Source organism: Sylvia atricapilla, chromosome 6 (assembly GCF_009819655.1).
Source record: "Sylvia atricapilla isolate bSylAtr1 chromosome 6, bSylAtr1.pri, whole genome shotgun sequence".
Lineage (NCBI taxonomy): Eukaryota > Metazoa > Chordata > Aves > Passeriformes > Sylviidae > Sylvia > Sylvia atricapilla.
The window spans coordinates 58,347,842-58,365,543 of NC_089145.1; the positions used below are offsets into that span (position 1 = coordinate 58,347,842).

At 38.6% G+C, this 17,702-nt stretch overlaps 1 protein-coding gene across 1 annotated transcript in view; it reads right to left on the reverse strand.

The window, feature by feature from the left end:
- Positions 1 to 1,582: 1,582 nt before the first annotated feature.
- The window catches only part of MIPOL1 (mirror-image polydactyly 1), a 152,663-nt gene continuing 136,543 nt past the window's right edge, over positions 1,583 to 17,702 (reverse strand). Inside the window, exon 12 of the mRNA XM_066322096.1 lies at positions 1,583 to 3,318. Within this exon, the coding sequence (XP_066178193.1) occupies positions 3,252 to 3,318 (67 nt within the window). The 3' untranslated portion in view covers positions 1,583 to 3,251. The remainder of the gene's footprint in view (positions 3,319 to 17,702) is intronic.

Below are 17,702 nucleotides of genomic sequence, written 5' to 3' on the forward strand. Positions count from 1 at the left end.
GCAAAACTATTACTTAATTTTATCAAATCAAGTATTACCTGCAGTTATATTTACCTGACATCAAGCCTGCTAGAAGGCTTTTGCATGGCCCATCCTACTTTTCCAAACAAAGCCAATGGACACAAGAGGCTGGAGATCAAACAGTCTGGCTGTAGGAAGCCTGCATTCAAAGATTATTCACTTGGACACAGAAATACTTGGGGAAAGGTGAGGAGCTCGTAGACACTCCTAGGGGAAGGAGGAACTCAGCACATTCATGCATGGAGCACAAGCCCTGATTCAGTAAACTTGCATTTTCAAAGGAGCAAACAACTTCCTCATAAAAGCTGCCAGGCAATAACTAATGATTTTACACTGAAAAGCAAGTACTTCAAAGTTATATTAAAACAATTTATAAGAATAAACGTTTTATTTTTGCAGTGAAGGAAAAGCTACCTTACTGTCCTACAGGGATCTTTGTCCCAGTCATGTTTAACTTAACTAAGAAATCACTTTGAAAAGGGGGTTAATTTGGAGATGGTAGTATTTTATATCACCATATTCAGCATGGAGATGCTGATGATGCTTTGGTACTGTGAGTATTAAATAGGAGCTGTGAGAAGAGATGGAATAAGAGCTCATGGTCACCAGGGAATGGTCAAATAACAGGTGACATTCAGCACCCATAAATCCCAAGGTATTCAGAAAACAGTTCTGTCTTTATATAAGCTACAATGAACTCTGAACTGACCATTACAACTGAGGGAGGAGATTTAGAGTTGTTGTTTTAGTACAGAAATAGTAATATCAATAATATTAATATCAATAATACCAACAATTTGTCATAAAGCATGTCCAATGCTAAAACTGGTTACAAATAGCACAGAGAATAAAACAGACAACATCATTATGACATCCATTAAAGTCACATTTTGTCTGTATTTTGAACACTAGGAACAAAATGGTTCTGGTTGCATCTCAGTAAAAACACTGCAGAGCTGGGAAAAAAAAACCAAAAAGAAGATTAATATGACAAGTCCAATTAAAAACATGAGACAGCTCCTTTAAATGAGACTAGGGGTTCTGTCTGGAAAAGAAAAGTGGGGGAAATGATGCCAAAGATGTAAAATCACATGGGACATGGAAACAATATGAACAGGGGATGGTTCCTCACCATTTCCCTCATACAAAAAGTAGGTGATAGCGAATGAACAGAGCTGGCTCATAACAGAAAAGGAAGTATTTCTTCACTCAATGCATCATTAACTGCATAAGACCTTGTGAAAGGAACAAGTAGATACAAACAATTTAAATGGATTAAAAAACAGGTCATGAAAAAATGCTGCTAAATACAAAGACACCACCTCTGGCTGAGAAAGCCTCTAACTAACAAGCTGCTGGGACACCAGTTGGGAGAGTGGTCACTAGTGCTGGCCTGACTTTGTACCCTTCCCTAGGCATCTTCTATTTGTTATTGCCAAAGGCAGTCTTTGGGCTGAAATGGTTCAATAGCACTGACAGCTCAGGAGATCTTGTCATGTGCCTCGTGCACAAAGCTCAGTGAGAACAGGAGGACAAGGGGCTGGAATCTGGGGGGGGGGGGTGGCAATTCTCTGGTTTGGAAGCATTAAAATTTCTTCCCACTGAATAGGTGTGGGGGAGAGGCTCCAGACTCACTGGCTATCTTAGGATTGACCAAAGGTCAAAAAGGAGCACTTCTGAAGTCTCTAGAAGTGACTTGGGTAAATGTGGCTTGGAGGGATGCTACTTATCTCCCTGCAAGAGGTTAGGTTTGGTCAACTGAAACTGGGAGGGGCTTAGGTCTGCAGCTGGAGAAGGTTTAAGTGTTTGAAAGGAAAAACAAACATTAAAATGTCTCTCTCTACACCTGAAATTGAAATTTTATTTTCTCCAGATGGACTGCACTATCACAACATCTGAACAAGCAAGCATTAAGAGGTAAGGCCATGTAACAACATTAAACACAAAGTAAAGCAGACAAGTGCAAGCCTCTGGAGCTACATCCACCTTGCCTGAGTTGGCTGGTCCTGAGAAGACATTAAAGCCCAGCTGGCTGTTGAGATTCTTTATTGAGTTTGGGGTGTTCAGAGATTACAGCTGCTTTCTTGAGCAGGATTATACGAGTACTGACCTGACTGTTCACACAGGGAGAGGTTGGGTCACAAACATAACTCTAAGTTCAACCCTAATGTATCTGTAAGGTCCATAGTGTCTTTGTATCCCAAATTTTCTTCCTCAGCCCTCAGCTTCTCCCCTCCCTGTAAGATTCTGTGCCTCAGCTTTTAGGTCCTAGGGCATTTCATGAGTACAAAAAGCTGAGGACTGACAGTTTGGCCTCAAACCCAACCTGGATGGTACTCCTGCACTGCAGAGCAGAGTCTTGTTGGGAAGGGATAAGAAGAGGCAAGCACTGAAAAGGTGGATTTTTAATTCATAAGGTGCTTTCTGAAATCTGAGAGCTTTTCCCTCCTATAAAAGGACAGAGGAGTGACTAAAAACAATACAGGAACCTTTCTCCACTCTCTGAGATACTGTACAATGTCACAAGGCTTTCATGTTGCAATTTTTTAAGCTGTATTTCCAGTGAAACCTAAATGTAAATTTCTTTTTAATGTACACTGAAAATGCCATGTATTAGCAGAAGCTATTCAACTGCTGTATAAAGCTATATATTTATCCTGCCCTTTGATGTAGCCACAGTTACTACCTGCAATTCAGTGGGCTATGAGTAAGGAGGAAAAAAATATCCCATATACCAGCCAGAGATATTTCTTGAATGCCAACCTACTTTATCAACTATTATATTTAACATACAAATACTGGGCTATTTGCAGTCTCACAAATAAAAGAAGGGATTTAAATTTTGAAACTGCTTTGCAGCATTTTGAACCTGAAGCCTGCAGTATTTAAAAAAATGACCATGCTGTGCCTTGCAGCAGACTACAGCCTACTAACACTGAGAGAACAGACTGGTAAAATAAGCATCTACATAATTTTTCACAACACACAATGCCACAATGCATTCGGTTAAAAACAAATACATGTTTGCAGCGAAACATTTTAACAAATCACAGAACTCAGCAGCAAAGTAGTTAAACATTTATGATTTGATTTTATCTCAGCTTGGAATGTCGCTGGAGTGTCCCACTTCTAACAACTGTTTGCTAAGTTAAGGCTTCAGTGTTTACACAGTGCTGAATGAAGCAGCCTGGTCACCAGATGTGAAAGCTTCCTTAGACTACAGCTTTCAATCAGATCACGGTCCTAATGGTCCCTGCTCCAACCTTCTTCCTCAGGACGTCCACCAGCCTTTCCAACCTGAGAGGGGGCAGGGGAGAGGGAGAGGAGAGAGAGAAAAAAAAAAAAAAAAAAAAAAAAAAGGAAGCTAATGTTAGGAATGTTCTGGCTGAAAGAGACAGTGTTTGCACTGAACCAAGCTGTCCTGGTGGTGGTCACGCTCAGAAACAAAGCACCACTGTAAAAGACAGACATTAAGGGAAAATGCAGACAACTTGCGAAAAACTTTTTAACCTACAACCCAACCCATCTGCAGCCAGTGATATATATCAACTCTCTTTTCCTTTGTTAGTGCGTGGAGTATCTGAGGTCCCTGTTATGGCATTAACACAAAAATCCCTGTGCAGCAATCCTGTGGTACATATACACCTCGGTGTAAGCAGGACAATTCATTTTTGCACTTTTAAAAATATGAGCTGTCCATGGCTCTTGTTAAATGTGGCACTTAGCTATTGTTTCCCCTTAAAGAATATCTTGCCCATTATCCAGTAGATACGTTTACTGTCCAGTTTATAAATTTATGACTAAAAGCCAATGCATTTTATATAAAAACCCTTTCAAAATACTCAACAAGCCAAGTTTCTGAGGATGTGGATGATGGTATTTTGAAGGTGGCCTGGGTGATTCTTGTGTCAATAAAACTACAGAAAAATTAACAGTCTAAATAAGTAGGACAGAGAACTGCCCAATCCTCTTACTTTTAAGGCACAGGTTCAGAATCTCACTGGCTTAATTTGATCTTTCTTTTGTTAAAGTACGTAGACAAATGCAAAGGACTAAATTTGTTCATCATTTTGCATCTACACACATTCATCTTCAGCATTCCAGAAATCATGCATTCAAGTTATTTCTTGAATTTGTCTGTATTTTTTGGTATCCTACAATGAAAGCTCTCCCACAAATAAACTATCTATATAAAAGCAGACACTGTGTGTAGCAGAATACTTTCAGAGCCATGTCCAGAATATTATACACGGAGCTTCCACAATGGATAAACAGAGCTATGGGTTCAAATAGCTGTGTTCATTGTTACAAAGTTGACCATTTCTTTCTTATCTTTAAAGACAATTAAAAAAAATCGTACAACATGAGAAATGCAGATAGGAAATAAAAACAACACAGTTTTATCAAAATTGCAAAATGCATTTTATCTCATGAATGCATTAGTAACTTCGGTGCATGTAAACTAGTCAACATGGATTTATTGGCACAAGTCGTGACTAATGTGCTTGGTACGTATTGAAACACTCTTGTTTTCCAGGAACCACCAAGCACGATGAAGCTACACCTCTCATTGTACTCACCAGGTGACTTAATTCCTGAAATGAGATTAAGAATTCACCACCCAAATGTAATCATCAGACACCAGGAAAAGTATGTGGAAAGTTCAGCTCATTCTAGGTGTTCCACAGGGACACTGAGGGAATGAATGCACAGGTAAAAAAAATGCTCCTCTCCCTTCAGTTTTCCAATAGTCACTTTTCCTTCTCAACCAGCTAGTGCATTTTCCCCCAGTTGTGTAAAATAACATCTACTGCACTTTGTCTTTATGGAGGCAGCACCCAAACAGCCATAACTCAGTGCCATCAGTCCAGAAAGTCAGGGATTTCACAAGTTATTTGCTCCTGGAAGTTTTCTCACACGGATACATTAATGTTTTCTGAGTTCTAAGGATTTTAACTCAGTTACTGATCGGTCACAGCTTTGTCAGCCTCTCTTATTGGGAAGTTTCCCCTGTTACATCGTTTGTCAATCCATGTGCAATTTCAGATTAGCCCTCTTTCAATAGCATGTGTATTCAGACAATTTCTAAGCCATTTTAACTCTTGCTGGAGGTCTCTTTCACACTAGCACACTCCCTAATGTACTTCAGAGACATTAAAGCACTGGAGAAACATTTCAAACTGTTTGGACAAACAGAAGGTTTGGGCTGAAAATTGTTTTTCTGGGAGACAGCATAAAACCTGTAAAATCTGAGATCATGGCCTATTTAAATCACTGTTCAGTTAAAAAGAAATATTGTGTGGCTTATACAAGGTGGGGGGCAGGGGAATGACTTCAGAAATTGAGGCTCCTTTGGGGGAAACACAAGTTGGATGTCACAGCTTGCACACTGTCCTACAAATGAGTTTAGATGTGCACCACTCTGTGACCAAGCAATGGCACTGCACACCAGAGCAAAACAAGTCAGTGAAGAGCTGCCCATATTTGAAGAGAAATACCACTGGGATGAAAGTAGCTGTCTTCTGTTTAACCTTGAAACTGTCAGGCTTCATTGAAAATAATGAGGCTTAACAATCATAGTTTCTGCTTTTCAAATGAATGATGACTGAAATCATCAAAATGAGGTATTCTTCACCAAATACAAACCATGCCGAGCTTATTTGCCTTTTGTTTCAGTCATACGTGGATTCTCAAATTTATTTATTCTTTTATCAGGAGAAAAAAAAAGTTGCACCCGATTAAGATATTGTACCTTTGAAAGAGATTTAAGCAACAATGTAAAAAGAGAAATTGTAACAGCTATTTATAAGATAAAATAACAGAGGGCAAAATTTACCCCTACACAGACACAAGACCCAATATACCACTGAAATCCCACTTAAGCCTACAAAATAATTCTATGCGCTGAATCAGTGGTTAATAACTCTTGATACAGGCCTCAGGGGGCTTTTTGGAATGGTAATCCTGGACTCTTTGTTCACCAAGGGCCCAACTCTGTCATCCCAACTCACACGAGGCAACATTTTCTTTGTGAGCAATAAAAGGCAGCTCAAGAGGCCACTGGTGGCAGAGAGGTGCTACCTGTGAGGGTGGCAGAGGCAGCCCTCGGTGGCAAGGCTTTGTGCCCAGCCCAGTGGGACACTGCAAGGCAGCTCCCTCTGGAGACTGGGAATTTTAATGTGGAAAACTGCAGTAAACAGCTTTATACCTCCCGATCAAAGGTAACTCAAACAGAAGAATGGAAGGTGCTGGGGACTAGTCTCAATGTTTACAGGGTTTCATTCAAAACATGGAAGACATGAAGAAAGCAACTTCTGTTATTTTGTGTCATTTCACCAAATTTTACTTAACTGAAAGCAGCACTGACTACATTTGATTGTATTCTAAGATAAATCTTAAAAAAAATTCTAGCATTCTAACAAATGACACTTGTCTTTTTGCTTGTGAAGAGTCCTCATAGTGTAAGTTAAATGTGCAACATGACACTTTCTCCTGAGATGTAAGGAAAGGCACTCACTGAATTTGCACCTCATGAAGCACTGAATAAGTCCTTTAAGAAAAAAAAAAATTGAGTTCATATTTTAGATCAGAGAGAAAAATGATATGGTGGGTGAGCCATTCTGCTGTAGTGCTGAGGGTCCAAATGTGCAAGGACAGACACAAACCTTCTGGAATGCTTTACAAGGCCTCCTAAGGGCTCACTCCTCATTCTCACAGATTTTAATTTCTTCCTTAGAAATTTTTGAAAACTGCAGTAGATCACCTTCATTATTTCTTGGTCCTTCAAATACTTCTAGAAAATCTGTTCCTTAACAAATAAATTCTCTCGACAAGTGCCACATCAGCGTCCTTTACACAATTGCTGTATGCATGCAAAGTGATTACCAAATGACATATAAAATAAAGGAAAAAACTATGGATTCAGATGGATAGGTACAACTTGGGTTTTATTTCTACTGATTTACATATATCCAAAAGTAAAAAAGTAAAAAAAAAGTAAAGCACTTTTCATGATAGATGAAATCTGCATTGATGAAAAGCACAAAGATGATGGCTAGAAATATTCTTTATCTACACTACATACTTCTGTAATGCTCCCACAAAATAGAAAATTAAACAAAACACCCAATTTAGGAAAGGGACACCCAGTCCATCATTATTCTTAAGTTATCAAAAACCACACTGTTAAGAGCCTTTAATTGCAGTGGCTTAGTGCTTCGTCCATACAAATTTGGAATGAAGCAGTTGAATCTGTGTTCTATACAGAAATAAAAAGAATTCTCTAAGGGGCTTGCTGCTATGATATTACAGGCTTCATTATGTCCTTTTAAAGCTTGAAGAAGATCCTTATCTTTAGAGGAAAGCTACCTGAACAGGATCATTATTAGGTGAGTCTTCCCCAAGACAAATTCTCAACCACTCTTAACTTCTCTTCCAGTTATTTCAAAGTGTGTTCCCTTGTCACCTATGCACACAGCTGTTAATGCCTGGATGGAGTGTATGTTGTTATGTGGGGTGTTTTTACACAGATCCTGGACTGCTTCACAATCCTTTCAGCAAAGGTTTATTCCTGTGAGTAAAAACAATTTTGATTTTAGACTTACAGTCTTTATAGTCCCCATAAAGCACACTTAAAATCCTAACTGACAGAGAAGTTTGCTCTGGGAGCCCAGAAGTTGAACAGATCCATGCAAGTGTGTTACCTACTACTCTCTGCTGCTTACTCTTATGCCCATTTTTGCCTTGCTTCCCCCTTTCATATATTCTGCTGAAGAGGTCTAGCTCTAACCTGTAGCTTGGGATCAGTAAAAACCCTGCAATTGCATGACTTCCACACCCCTCCATCTCTGGCCAAAGTAACTCACCCCAAAGACAACAGCAGCCTTTACTCTCAAGTTCTGAATGTGACAGTTGTAGAGTCATGGAGTGACCTTCCCAGGAATCACGCCCCAGAGACAGACAAAATGGACATCCAAGTGACAGGAAAGGACACCCTTCAAGTAGCCCATGTCCTAATCTGCAAAGCAATATATAGACTAGCCAAAAACAATGGTTTCTCCCTGCAAATGGAGGAGTTAAGTGATAAAAACAAAATCATCCTGGATTTTGAAATGCTATATAAAGGCTTATAAACCTAAGCTATAACCCTTGGTTATCTTTCCAGTAGATAAGATTAGGCTTAGGCTATGAAGATGGCCTTAGTTGCATGATTTCTGGCTTCTTGTGGAATGTGTTTTGCTGACACTAATTCTCTTTAGAAACCAAGCTTTTGAAAATATATTAGATAATTTTAAAAATTACTAGATAAATAAAATGCATTGGACCAAAAAAAAAAAAAAAAAGCACAGCAAGCAGTGCAGCAGCAGAGTTCAGTGAATTATTGTTTGGTGAGTCATCATACAAACAAACTCACTTAATTTCATTTAGAATAAATTAACTCCCTACCTTTCCCTATCCTTTCCTTCAGTTTTCCTCTTGGATAAACTTCAAAAAGTCTGAATGGCATATTTATTTCCAGGCATTTTCTGTCAATTCAAGGAAACAAATGACACAGAGAAGAGAGGCTGCTGTGATACTGGTCTTGCCCAGAAACCAGTCACTTGGCTTAGGATCATTTACTCAGGAGGCTGGAACCAACTGGTTCAGCTCTATTATGTGCAGGAGGGAACTGGACCCCAGCTGCTTCCCTCTCAAGGGAATATCACTCTGTTAATCCTGGGTGTTGGGGTGGCTTGTTCTCAGTTTCAAAATGTGAGGCTTCTTTGATTGAATAAAATAATTAAATATTCACTGGTTTGAAGCCTGGTATGAAGTATATGACCTATCTACCATGTACACAGCCATCACCCTCTTACTCCTGGCTGATTCAGTGATTTTTTAATTATCCTGATTGATTCCTCAATTCAGGTATTGTTTTTGCCACCTCTAAAGCCTACCTTTTTAACAATAGTTTTTTTATCATCTTGGTAAAAACCACTGCCCCTTGAATTCAATGGTCTGTAAAAATTCCTTCATAAACTATCACAGTCATAAAGACCACATGTGATTCCAAAGCACAGGCTGCCTCTCTCTTCTTAACAAAGTTCCTTCTGCATGTTTTGGATCAGAGGCAGGGTGTCTTTTTAAATGGCACACTGGAGTTCAGCCATGCTTTTGAACCTGATGCTGAGTATAATTCAGTGCCCTCTGTCAGACAGGTGGCTGGACTGACTGGTATTAATGGGCCTTTCTGGTCTCAAAACATATGTCTTAGAGGTTGATTTAGCAGCATCAGTGAGCTCTAAACCATGGTAGACCACAGGGCTGAATCTAATCACTACAGGCACTGCCACCAATTCCTGCCTGCCCAGCACTGTTTGTAATGTCACTCCAAAAAGTATGTTCCATTAAATGTACAGGCCTTCAATTTGGCAGGGCAAACCATCCTGCCTCTGAAAAGCACTGCCACCAAACAGGCATTCCTATTAAATCCCTTTCAGCATCTTCTCAACCCAAAAGAGTAATTCTGTATATGATTAAACTTAGAAGCAAATACAGCCAGTTGGGCTCTTGACAGCAGACATATTTCAAAATAAACCCGGCTTACACAGGCCTTGGCTAAAATATTAAGCCTTTATCTGTGGTCCACAATAACTAATCTTGTCTTGTTTGCCCTCTACCTTCTGTTTGGAAGATTAGAGCTAGCTCACCATTACTATTCACCTTGTGCCATCACTAACAGCAGGAAAAGTGAGCAGTAAACACAGTTGGTCTATTTTGACAGCATTTCACCCTACTTTGCATTGATGTCGATTGTTACACATCACAGGATAATACAGAATCAGGACTTGGCTTCTATGCTGGATTTAATGCCACCTTGTGAAAGGTATCACTCCTTTACTTTCAAATGCTTGCTCAGGACAGCATATGCTTATTGCCAAAAATTAATGAGCTTCTGAGAAAGAAAAATAAACCCTGAAACAAATACACTGAATTTCAGTACATCGAAATCTACAACATATCATAAAGACCAGGCTCTTACTATTGGATGGACCATTCACATCTGAGCATGAGGCTGGTATTAGAGATAAAAAATAAACAATAGCTGAAATAGAGGATATATTGGCATATTTTAAAGCCAAATGATACAAACCAGATTATTCAATCAAATCTCCAAATTTACCTTATTACTCCAGTTTGAATCCAACAGTTTATATAGAAATTTTTTTGCAAAATAAATATTTTGTGCCAGAAAAACCTTTTGTATACCTTCTTCCATAAGCCTGAATTACTTTTACCACTGACAACTACTGTTTCCACACATTTGGTGTCACAGCTGCTTTCTTTTCTTAGGAGAAATCTTGGCATGGGAACCTACTCCTTACAGTATACTCCTTACATTTCCATGAAGTTTGTGCTGATATGAATAGGCAAGGGTCTCCTGGATTTTATTGTGAAATACTTCCTGGCAGTCTGTGTTGCCTGCTTATGGAAAACTAGCAGTTTTACCTTATGCTTATGTCTTCCCCACAGAAAGTATCCTACCATTTTACATTTACATTTATTCATTTGAAGAGGGAAAAATATTCATTCCTGAAAACTCCTGATGAACACTAGTCCTGCCCCTTGGTCATGATGTTTGGTATCATTAGAGTGCCATCAATCACAGGTAACTGTATTGTGTCTCTGATCTGTTCTTCACATTCTTGAGAGCAATATAGTCTCAGATCTGGGTTCCTCATATGCACATACATAATAATAATAATAATAAAGAAGTATCCTGCTGAATTAGAGCCTAAAATTGCTGAATAGAGAGCCTTCTTCTCTCAGCCTCGCAATTCGGTCTCTGAACCGTGTCTGGAAACAGCTCACCAATTTTCTTATACTATATTCAACAGAAATGTATTTCAGGAGATGAAAAAAAGCACCTCCTTTATAGAGGACTTTGGTTTGTTCTAAATCCATCTTCAGGAAAATTTAAAAGCTATGTGAAAAATTATTATCTAAAACAAACAGCTTCAAATTTGCTCAAAATGAACAGTTTATTTACAGTTCTGCAGAGAATGGGGTTATTAAGAGACTCTATAAGTTGCAAGTATCGGTCTGAAACCAGCACATCACACCTTTCTGCATGTTAGACTTGTAAAGTCAAGTCTGAACCTCTCATATCTGCCTACTGCAGGCAAGTCTCATCCTTCAGACATTCTATTCTCAAGTCCTGTTCACAATGAGTTTGTACAAGTGCAAATACTGATGCACTGTGGTGCTGGTGTTGGCTGGGGTAGAGATAATTTTCTTGTGGCTGGTGTGGGGCTGTGTGCTGGATTTGTGCTGAGCACAGGGTTAATAATATAGAGATGGTTTTGTTATTGGTGAGCAGGCATTACAAAGAGCCGAGGCCTTTTCTGTAATGCCACGCTGGCAAAGAGGCTTGAGGTCCAGGGAAGGTTGGGAGGAGACACAGCTGGGACAGGTGATCCAAACTGACCAAAGGGATACTCCAGACCACATGACATTGTGCTCAGTATAAAAGGGAAGAGGAAGGAGGTGGAAGAGGGGATATTCAGATTGATGGTGTTTGTCTTCCCAAGCAGCTGTTCTGTGTCATGCTCTCCTGGAGATGGTTGAACACCTCCCTGCCATGGGAAGTAGTGAATCTATTCCTTGTTTTGCTTTGCTTGCATGTGCAGCTTTTGCTTTTCCTATGAATCTGTCTGTGTCTCAACTCATGAGTTTTCCAGTTTTTATTCCTCCAATCCCACTGGTGAGGGAGGGAGTGAGCAGCAGTGTGGGGCTTGGCTGCTGGCTGGGTTAAACCATGACAACTACTCAGCCTGTTTCACAAGTACATCCCATCAAAGCACAGCTCTGGCAAACTGCTCTTCATATCATTAACAAGAAAGATAACATGAACTTTTTCCTTGATTCTACAAGTATTTAAAAAAACCCAATGCAGACTTGATGGCTCCAAGCAGCTCTTAGACCTGTTCCACCACTCTGAGATGGTTCCACCCCTTGACCAAAATTAATCTGGAGCTCATGGAGAGAAAATTCTTTCCTATAAACCGTCATCAAATCCCTCCACATTAAAAATAGGTTTTACATGGGTTCGTCGTATTTTATCACTCATGTGATATTGCGTAAGGTGGAATGATATCCATATCACTAAGAGATCAAATAGCAATGGAAACAGGTATGGATATAAAAGAAAAGCATTTTACTCAGCTCTTACTAGTGATAAGTCCTTCATAATGGGCTTAGACTGGTAGGTGAACTCTCTACCCATCTGGTGGTTTCAGGACAACTCACACCTAGTCATACTTCTAAAAAATATTTCTAGACAAAAAGGGCAGTCTTTCCTCAAAAACTAACAAAAAAAATTCCTTGGACAAAACATCCACTTTTCCTCCTAATGTTTCCCCTGGTGGCAATTCTGTCTGGTGGATGACATGAGTGGGACTGATTGTAGGAGAAAAACCTTCTAATTTCTGTTCATGTAAGCATAAAAATTTGGCTTTCCATAAAGAGTCACAAAATTCTTCAAAAGTGTAGAGTAAAATCTATAAAATATCTTTTTTGTTGAGTGCACCATTTAGATATCCATTTTCCTGATGTGTGTATGTTATATCCTTTAAATAAATTATGATTATTTTATCAACGATTGAAATAGAAATGACAGAATGCATACATTATGAAGCACAAAATAAATTGCTAAATAAAAGAATTTTAGTGTACACATTTCAATACCTGCACAATACACAATACCTGCAGTGTCTTTCATTCAAAGGCTGAATTCTGGTACTTCCTATGGGCAAGAATTCCATGACTTGAAGATAAAATGGTAAAATTTGACCCTAAAGATTTATGCCTTCCAAGAGGTCAGTGTTTGGATCTATATCCTTATACCCACATCAGAGCATAAATGTAGAACAGGGAAGTTGAGCAACTTGACAACAAAAAACAGTGGTGATTATGGGGTTAAAGCTGTTGTTAGCTCTCAAAAGTACAGATAGCGTAAAAAATCTTGTTATTAAAAAAAACCTTATGGAAAAATCTGACTATTAATTAATGGCTCAGTAGTAGATGAGAAAAACAAACTGTAATTTTTTTCTCAGAGACCTAACCCCTGGTTTAGAACAGGTATACTTAATTTTAAGCAGTGGGAAAATTTAAATTATTTCAAGGTAGCTTAAAATCAAATACTTTGTTGGCTTAGTCAGTTATTTCTTTTTTGTTGTTGTCAAGAACTGCCCCAGCAATTCTCTAAAAGGTTATACGTAATTCAAAAGCTTCAGAAAGTCTGGGTTTTCTTTTTGAGCTTCTGCATATACATGTACAGTATTCAATCTTTTGCATATGTTAAGAAACAGTATGAGTATTAACAGAAAGAACCGCAAATTTATTTTTATTCCTTCAGCCAAGCCACAAATAAATGACTCTTGCAAACAAACCAAATACTATTTAGTAACGGCAATGTAAATGCCATCGACTTATTTTATTTGGATATAAAATATTAAAGCAAATGGGTATTTGCTGTGACACTCTTTTTATCATCTTGGAAAAAAAAAAAAAAGTAGGTCTGAGAAAAAGTTTTCTTGCTATTTTTCAAGGAGCACTCAATCTGCTGTTCAAAGTTATTTAATAATTTGTCATAGACTAGTTAACTATAAGCTTACAAATATTGTGTCAGCATGCTTCTTCCTATTGGGCAAACAACTTCAAAATCTAATTTGTTTGTGTTATTGGTCTTACTAAATATTAGTCTTTGCAAGTCTGGTTTACACCACTGAAGTTAACTATGCCAACATTCTGATTTTGTTCTGAAGTATTCCACAACAAGCTGATATTATACAATACAAGCCCAAGAGCTAGCTGATCCAGTTTACTGAGTGTATACTTAGTGTATTTTGCTACTGATAAATCAATAAACCACGTTGTAATCTACAAACTTCCATCTCTCTGAAGCAGCTATAAGTAAACTGTAAATGAACACACAGGTCAAAAACTGGGATGCTGTGATTATGTTGACTCTGAAAACATTTGACTTTCATAGAATACATTTCAGTGTTTGAGAGAATGAAGTTTCAGCGCCGCTTTTTTTTTTTTTTTTTTTTTTTTTGGTGAAAGGCTGAGATGATAAATATTCAAATGACAATAAATATTTGTGTTTATATTGTAACTACCCATACTTTAACAAAACAATATCCGCACTGCAATCCACAATGTACAGAGGTTAAGTAAAAGTAAACCATAGCTACAAAAAGAAAATAAATACTTGACTTTGACTGTATGTGCAGTTTTGCATTCTTCATCCATGTGAACCTCCCTGCAGCCAGTGGGTATCTTGGCTGTGCAAGGAATGCACAAAAAGCACATCTGTCATTCCCTTTGATTGGGATTTTTTGGGGGGCTCATTCTGTTAAGTGCACCACTGAGCATGATACTGATCATGAATTGTCCCATGCCACAGGCCTCACTACGATTTATGACACCCAAAATATCCAGGAGAAGGAGATCCCATAATCTGCTCTAGCAATTTCACACATTATGAGCCTTTCAGTAGTGATATCATAACCTGCTCGACTAAGGGCAGCCCCTTGATTTTGGTGTCTTGCTCCAGGCTGTCCAGAAGTCCTCAAGGTACCTTCTCTCAAACTAAAGCCACAAGTTTCTTTCAAGGTGATAAAGATAACAGCAGTGCTACCAGTTCTCCTTTTCAAGACAAGAAAATTCAGCCAAGCTAAGGAAAACCTGGTTTTAACCCACATCTACCATCTACTGCTCTCAGGGGAGCAGCACACACCAGGGTTGAAGACACTACCACACTTTTCTTTCTGAAGCTGTGAATTTCTAAAGAAGAAACATATTAAACGCTACTAGACCTGAAGGGGTGATTCTGTGGGTGGTGACCAAGGGTGCCTACCTGGAAAACAAGACATGGAAGTTCTGATACTGGTTTTTGATTTATGCGCAAGAGGCATTGGATTAAAACTGAGAAAAAACCCTAAAGGTGTCAGAAACAGGTCTTGTTTCTCAGAGGTGAGTAGACTATTTGCTCGTCTCTGGTCCAAGCAGCCTGCACTATTTTCTGTTACACAGCACTGCTTCAAAGCAAGCAGCAGGGAGCATCCAGACCAGACCTGTGTGGCTAAAACACTCCTCTGAGGTACAGGAGATCTGAATCAGGATCTCCACAGATGGAGGAGAAAACTCAGATCCATTCTGTCCCACCCTGGAGGAGAATCCCTGCTCCCAAACAGCTGCTCAGAAAACTAAGGGTGGGATGGGGGCAGATGCCAAGGACAGTTTTGAAAGAAATGTGTGATGTCACACTGCTCTGCATGGATCTCTGAAACCAGCGTGCCTCACTCTGTCTCAGCATGTGCTCCTCCATTTAGGTCTGCAGAGAACCCAGGCAGAAAAGACAAAAAGTCAACTGTTTTATGATTTTTTAGTTATAAGTTTTCTGCTTATGCTTATCCAAGTCCTCCTCTCCCAAGTGCTTATCCAAAGTGCTTCTTTGGGCTGAGAAGTTACCAGTATTAGTGTACTGAGTTATTAGGCACTTCCTCCATCACATCCTCCAGCATATCACAGCAAATTTTTAGCTGGACTGCAAGCAACATGAAGTGCCCAGTTAAAAAAAAACTGGTGTAATTCAATAAAGATAATATAATCCAATAAGGAAAATACATTTCATTCCAGCTTTCCAAAAGTTACGTATTTCCTTTTGTACAGTATGAATAATACGTTAGCCTTACCAAGGGAAAAAGGATCTGCCCAGTGATGCAGAAATGTGTAATGACAGCAGTCCAGAGAATATGCCACCACTGAATTTGTGCAGCTCACCTTAGATTTGAATATTAGTTCAATATTTTACTTCCTTCAGACCCAGAAAATTGATTTCTGTCTATATGTTGAATTTCTCTGAGGCTGCACATAACCTCATTGGCTTACTCAATTCTTTTTTTAATACAACAAAAAGGTATCTCTACAAGACTGTTTAATTCATCATTTCACCATGCATATTAGTGCAGTCTGAGGAGAATTTTCTGAGAGGAATAACTGGTGTTAGTGCAGAATTCCAAGTATTAAAAAAAATTCTGACCCTGCTATGTACTGCTTCCAGTTAGATCAAACATGACTTTTTCCACACATTTCAATTAGTCTTATTTCCTCACTGAGTAAACCAGAATACTCCAGCCTATTGCCCCTAAATCCAGTACATTCACACTGCCTCTAATTGCTACTCTATGGTGACAATTTTGTATGTGATATGAGTCACTATTACTAGATTTTTGTGTTTTGGACTTTCTAATGCTCCTATTCATGTCTAGTATGCCAAAAAAATTTGCATCAGCTCTGCAGAATTCTTCAGAGTGTGTGGTGGTTTTGTGTGTCTGGGAATCTTCCATCTGGCTAGTGTGGGTTTCCTAAACACCATAAAACCCTGCCTGTGGAGATTGTGTATCTCTTATGGGCCCCATGGAGCTTATAATCTGCTTTTAATCATTGTATGAGGCAGCCAACACATCAGTCCTCATTAAGGAGTTTTTTTTTTCCCATTTTGAATCCCCTTTAATAAGATTTGATCCAATTCTGAAAATCCAGAACCTTTGCTAATTTGCATTGGTATCTCAGACTGCTACAAAAGTTGTCTTCCTTTGCTTTCCACTTCCTTCCATAAAAACTCTGATGTCCATTGACTTCTGTGGATTGCTATAGCAAGTATAAGATTCTTAGCACCTTGCCCTCACTCACTTGTCTTTTGAATGCACCCACCAGCATCTGTTTCTCAGTAAACTACAGGTCACACCCTGAACCGGGACAAATGAATGCAACTTAGTGCCACAGAGCAAAGTCAGTTTGCTGTAACTAAGAAACTAGCTCTGTATCTACATTCTTCAACAAGACACCAGGACTTACTTTACATTTCAAAACACTAGCACCAGTTAAATTATTCCCCATATGATATTAAAAGATGACCAACTACTATTCAAACTCAGCAGAAATTCGCAGCAAAGGGCAGCTCAGTAGTTATCATTAAAAAGGAAAATCACTTTTGACATGTGCTAAATTATTTACTGATACAAATCAGTGAAACTATTAGTATCTATGAAATTGTACTCCTAGCCTCCAGTATTTAATGTTTTGATCTGACATGCACCAGAGTACAATTTGGTAAGAAAAAAAAAAAAAAAAAAAAAAGTCCAGTACAGTTTTAATAGAAAAGTCTCAACATCTAAATATAACATCTTAATAAAGTAAGAAATCAAATCACATTTATCGTTTCGAAAGAAGAAAACAAAAGAATTATCTCTCTTAAATTTATAATAAAGCCAACTGAGTTCTCTAAGACTTGGTGGTTCCTCCAAAACAAACAGCTTTAAGTCCCAGTGAATGTACAACTTGTTTCTTTTGTGAAGTGCTTCTGCCTGCAATTTCTAATTAACTAGCTCCATTCTTTTCTACAACAAGTAGCTCAACGCATACAAGCTACAATGTATACTTCAGCTAAATATATGTAGGTATGATTTTAAAAGGGAGATAACTAGTTAACAATATTTGCATGTTGCAAAGAGGCTCAATTAGTATAAAAATTCAGAAATCTTGCTTTTAGCCCGTTCCCTGCATAGCTGCCCTGTACTGAATACAATCTGCACACTAAAGATATGTTTGCAGTTAAAAATCTCTAGAGACTT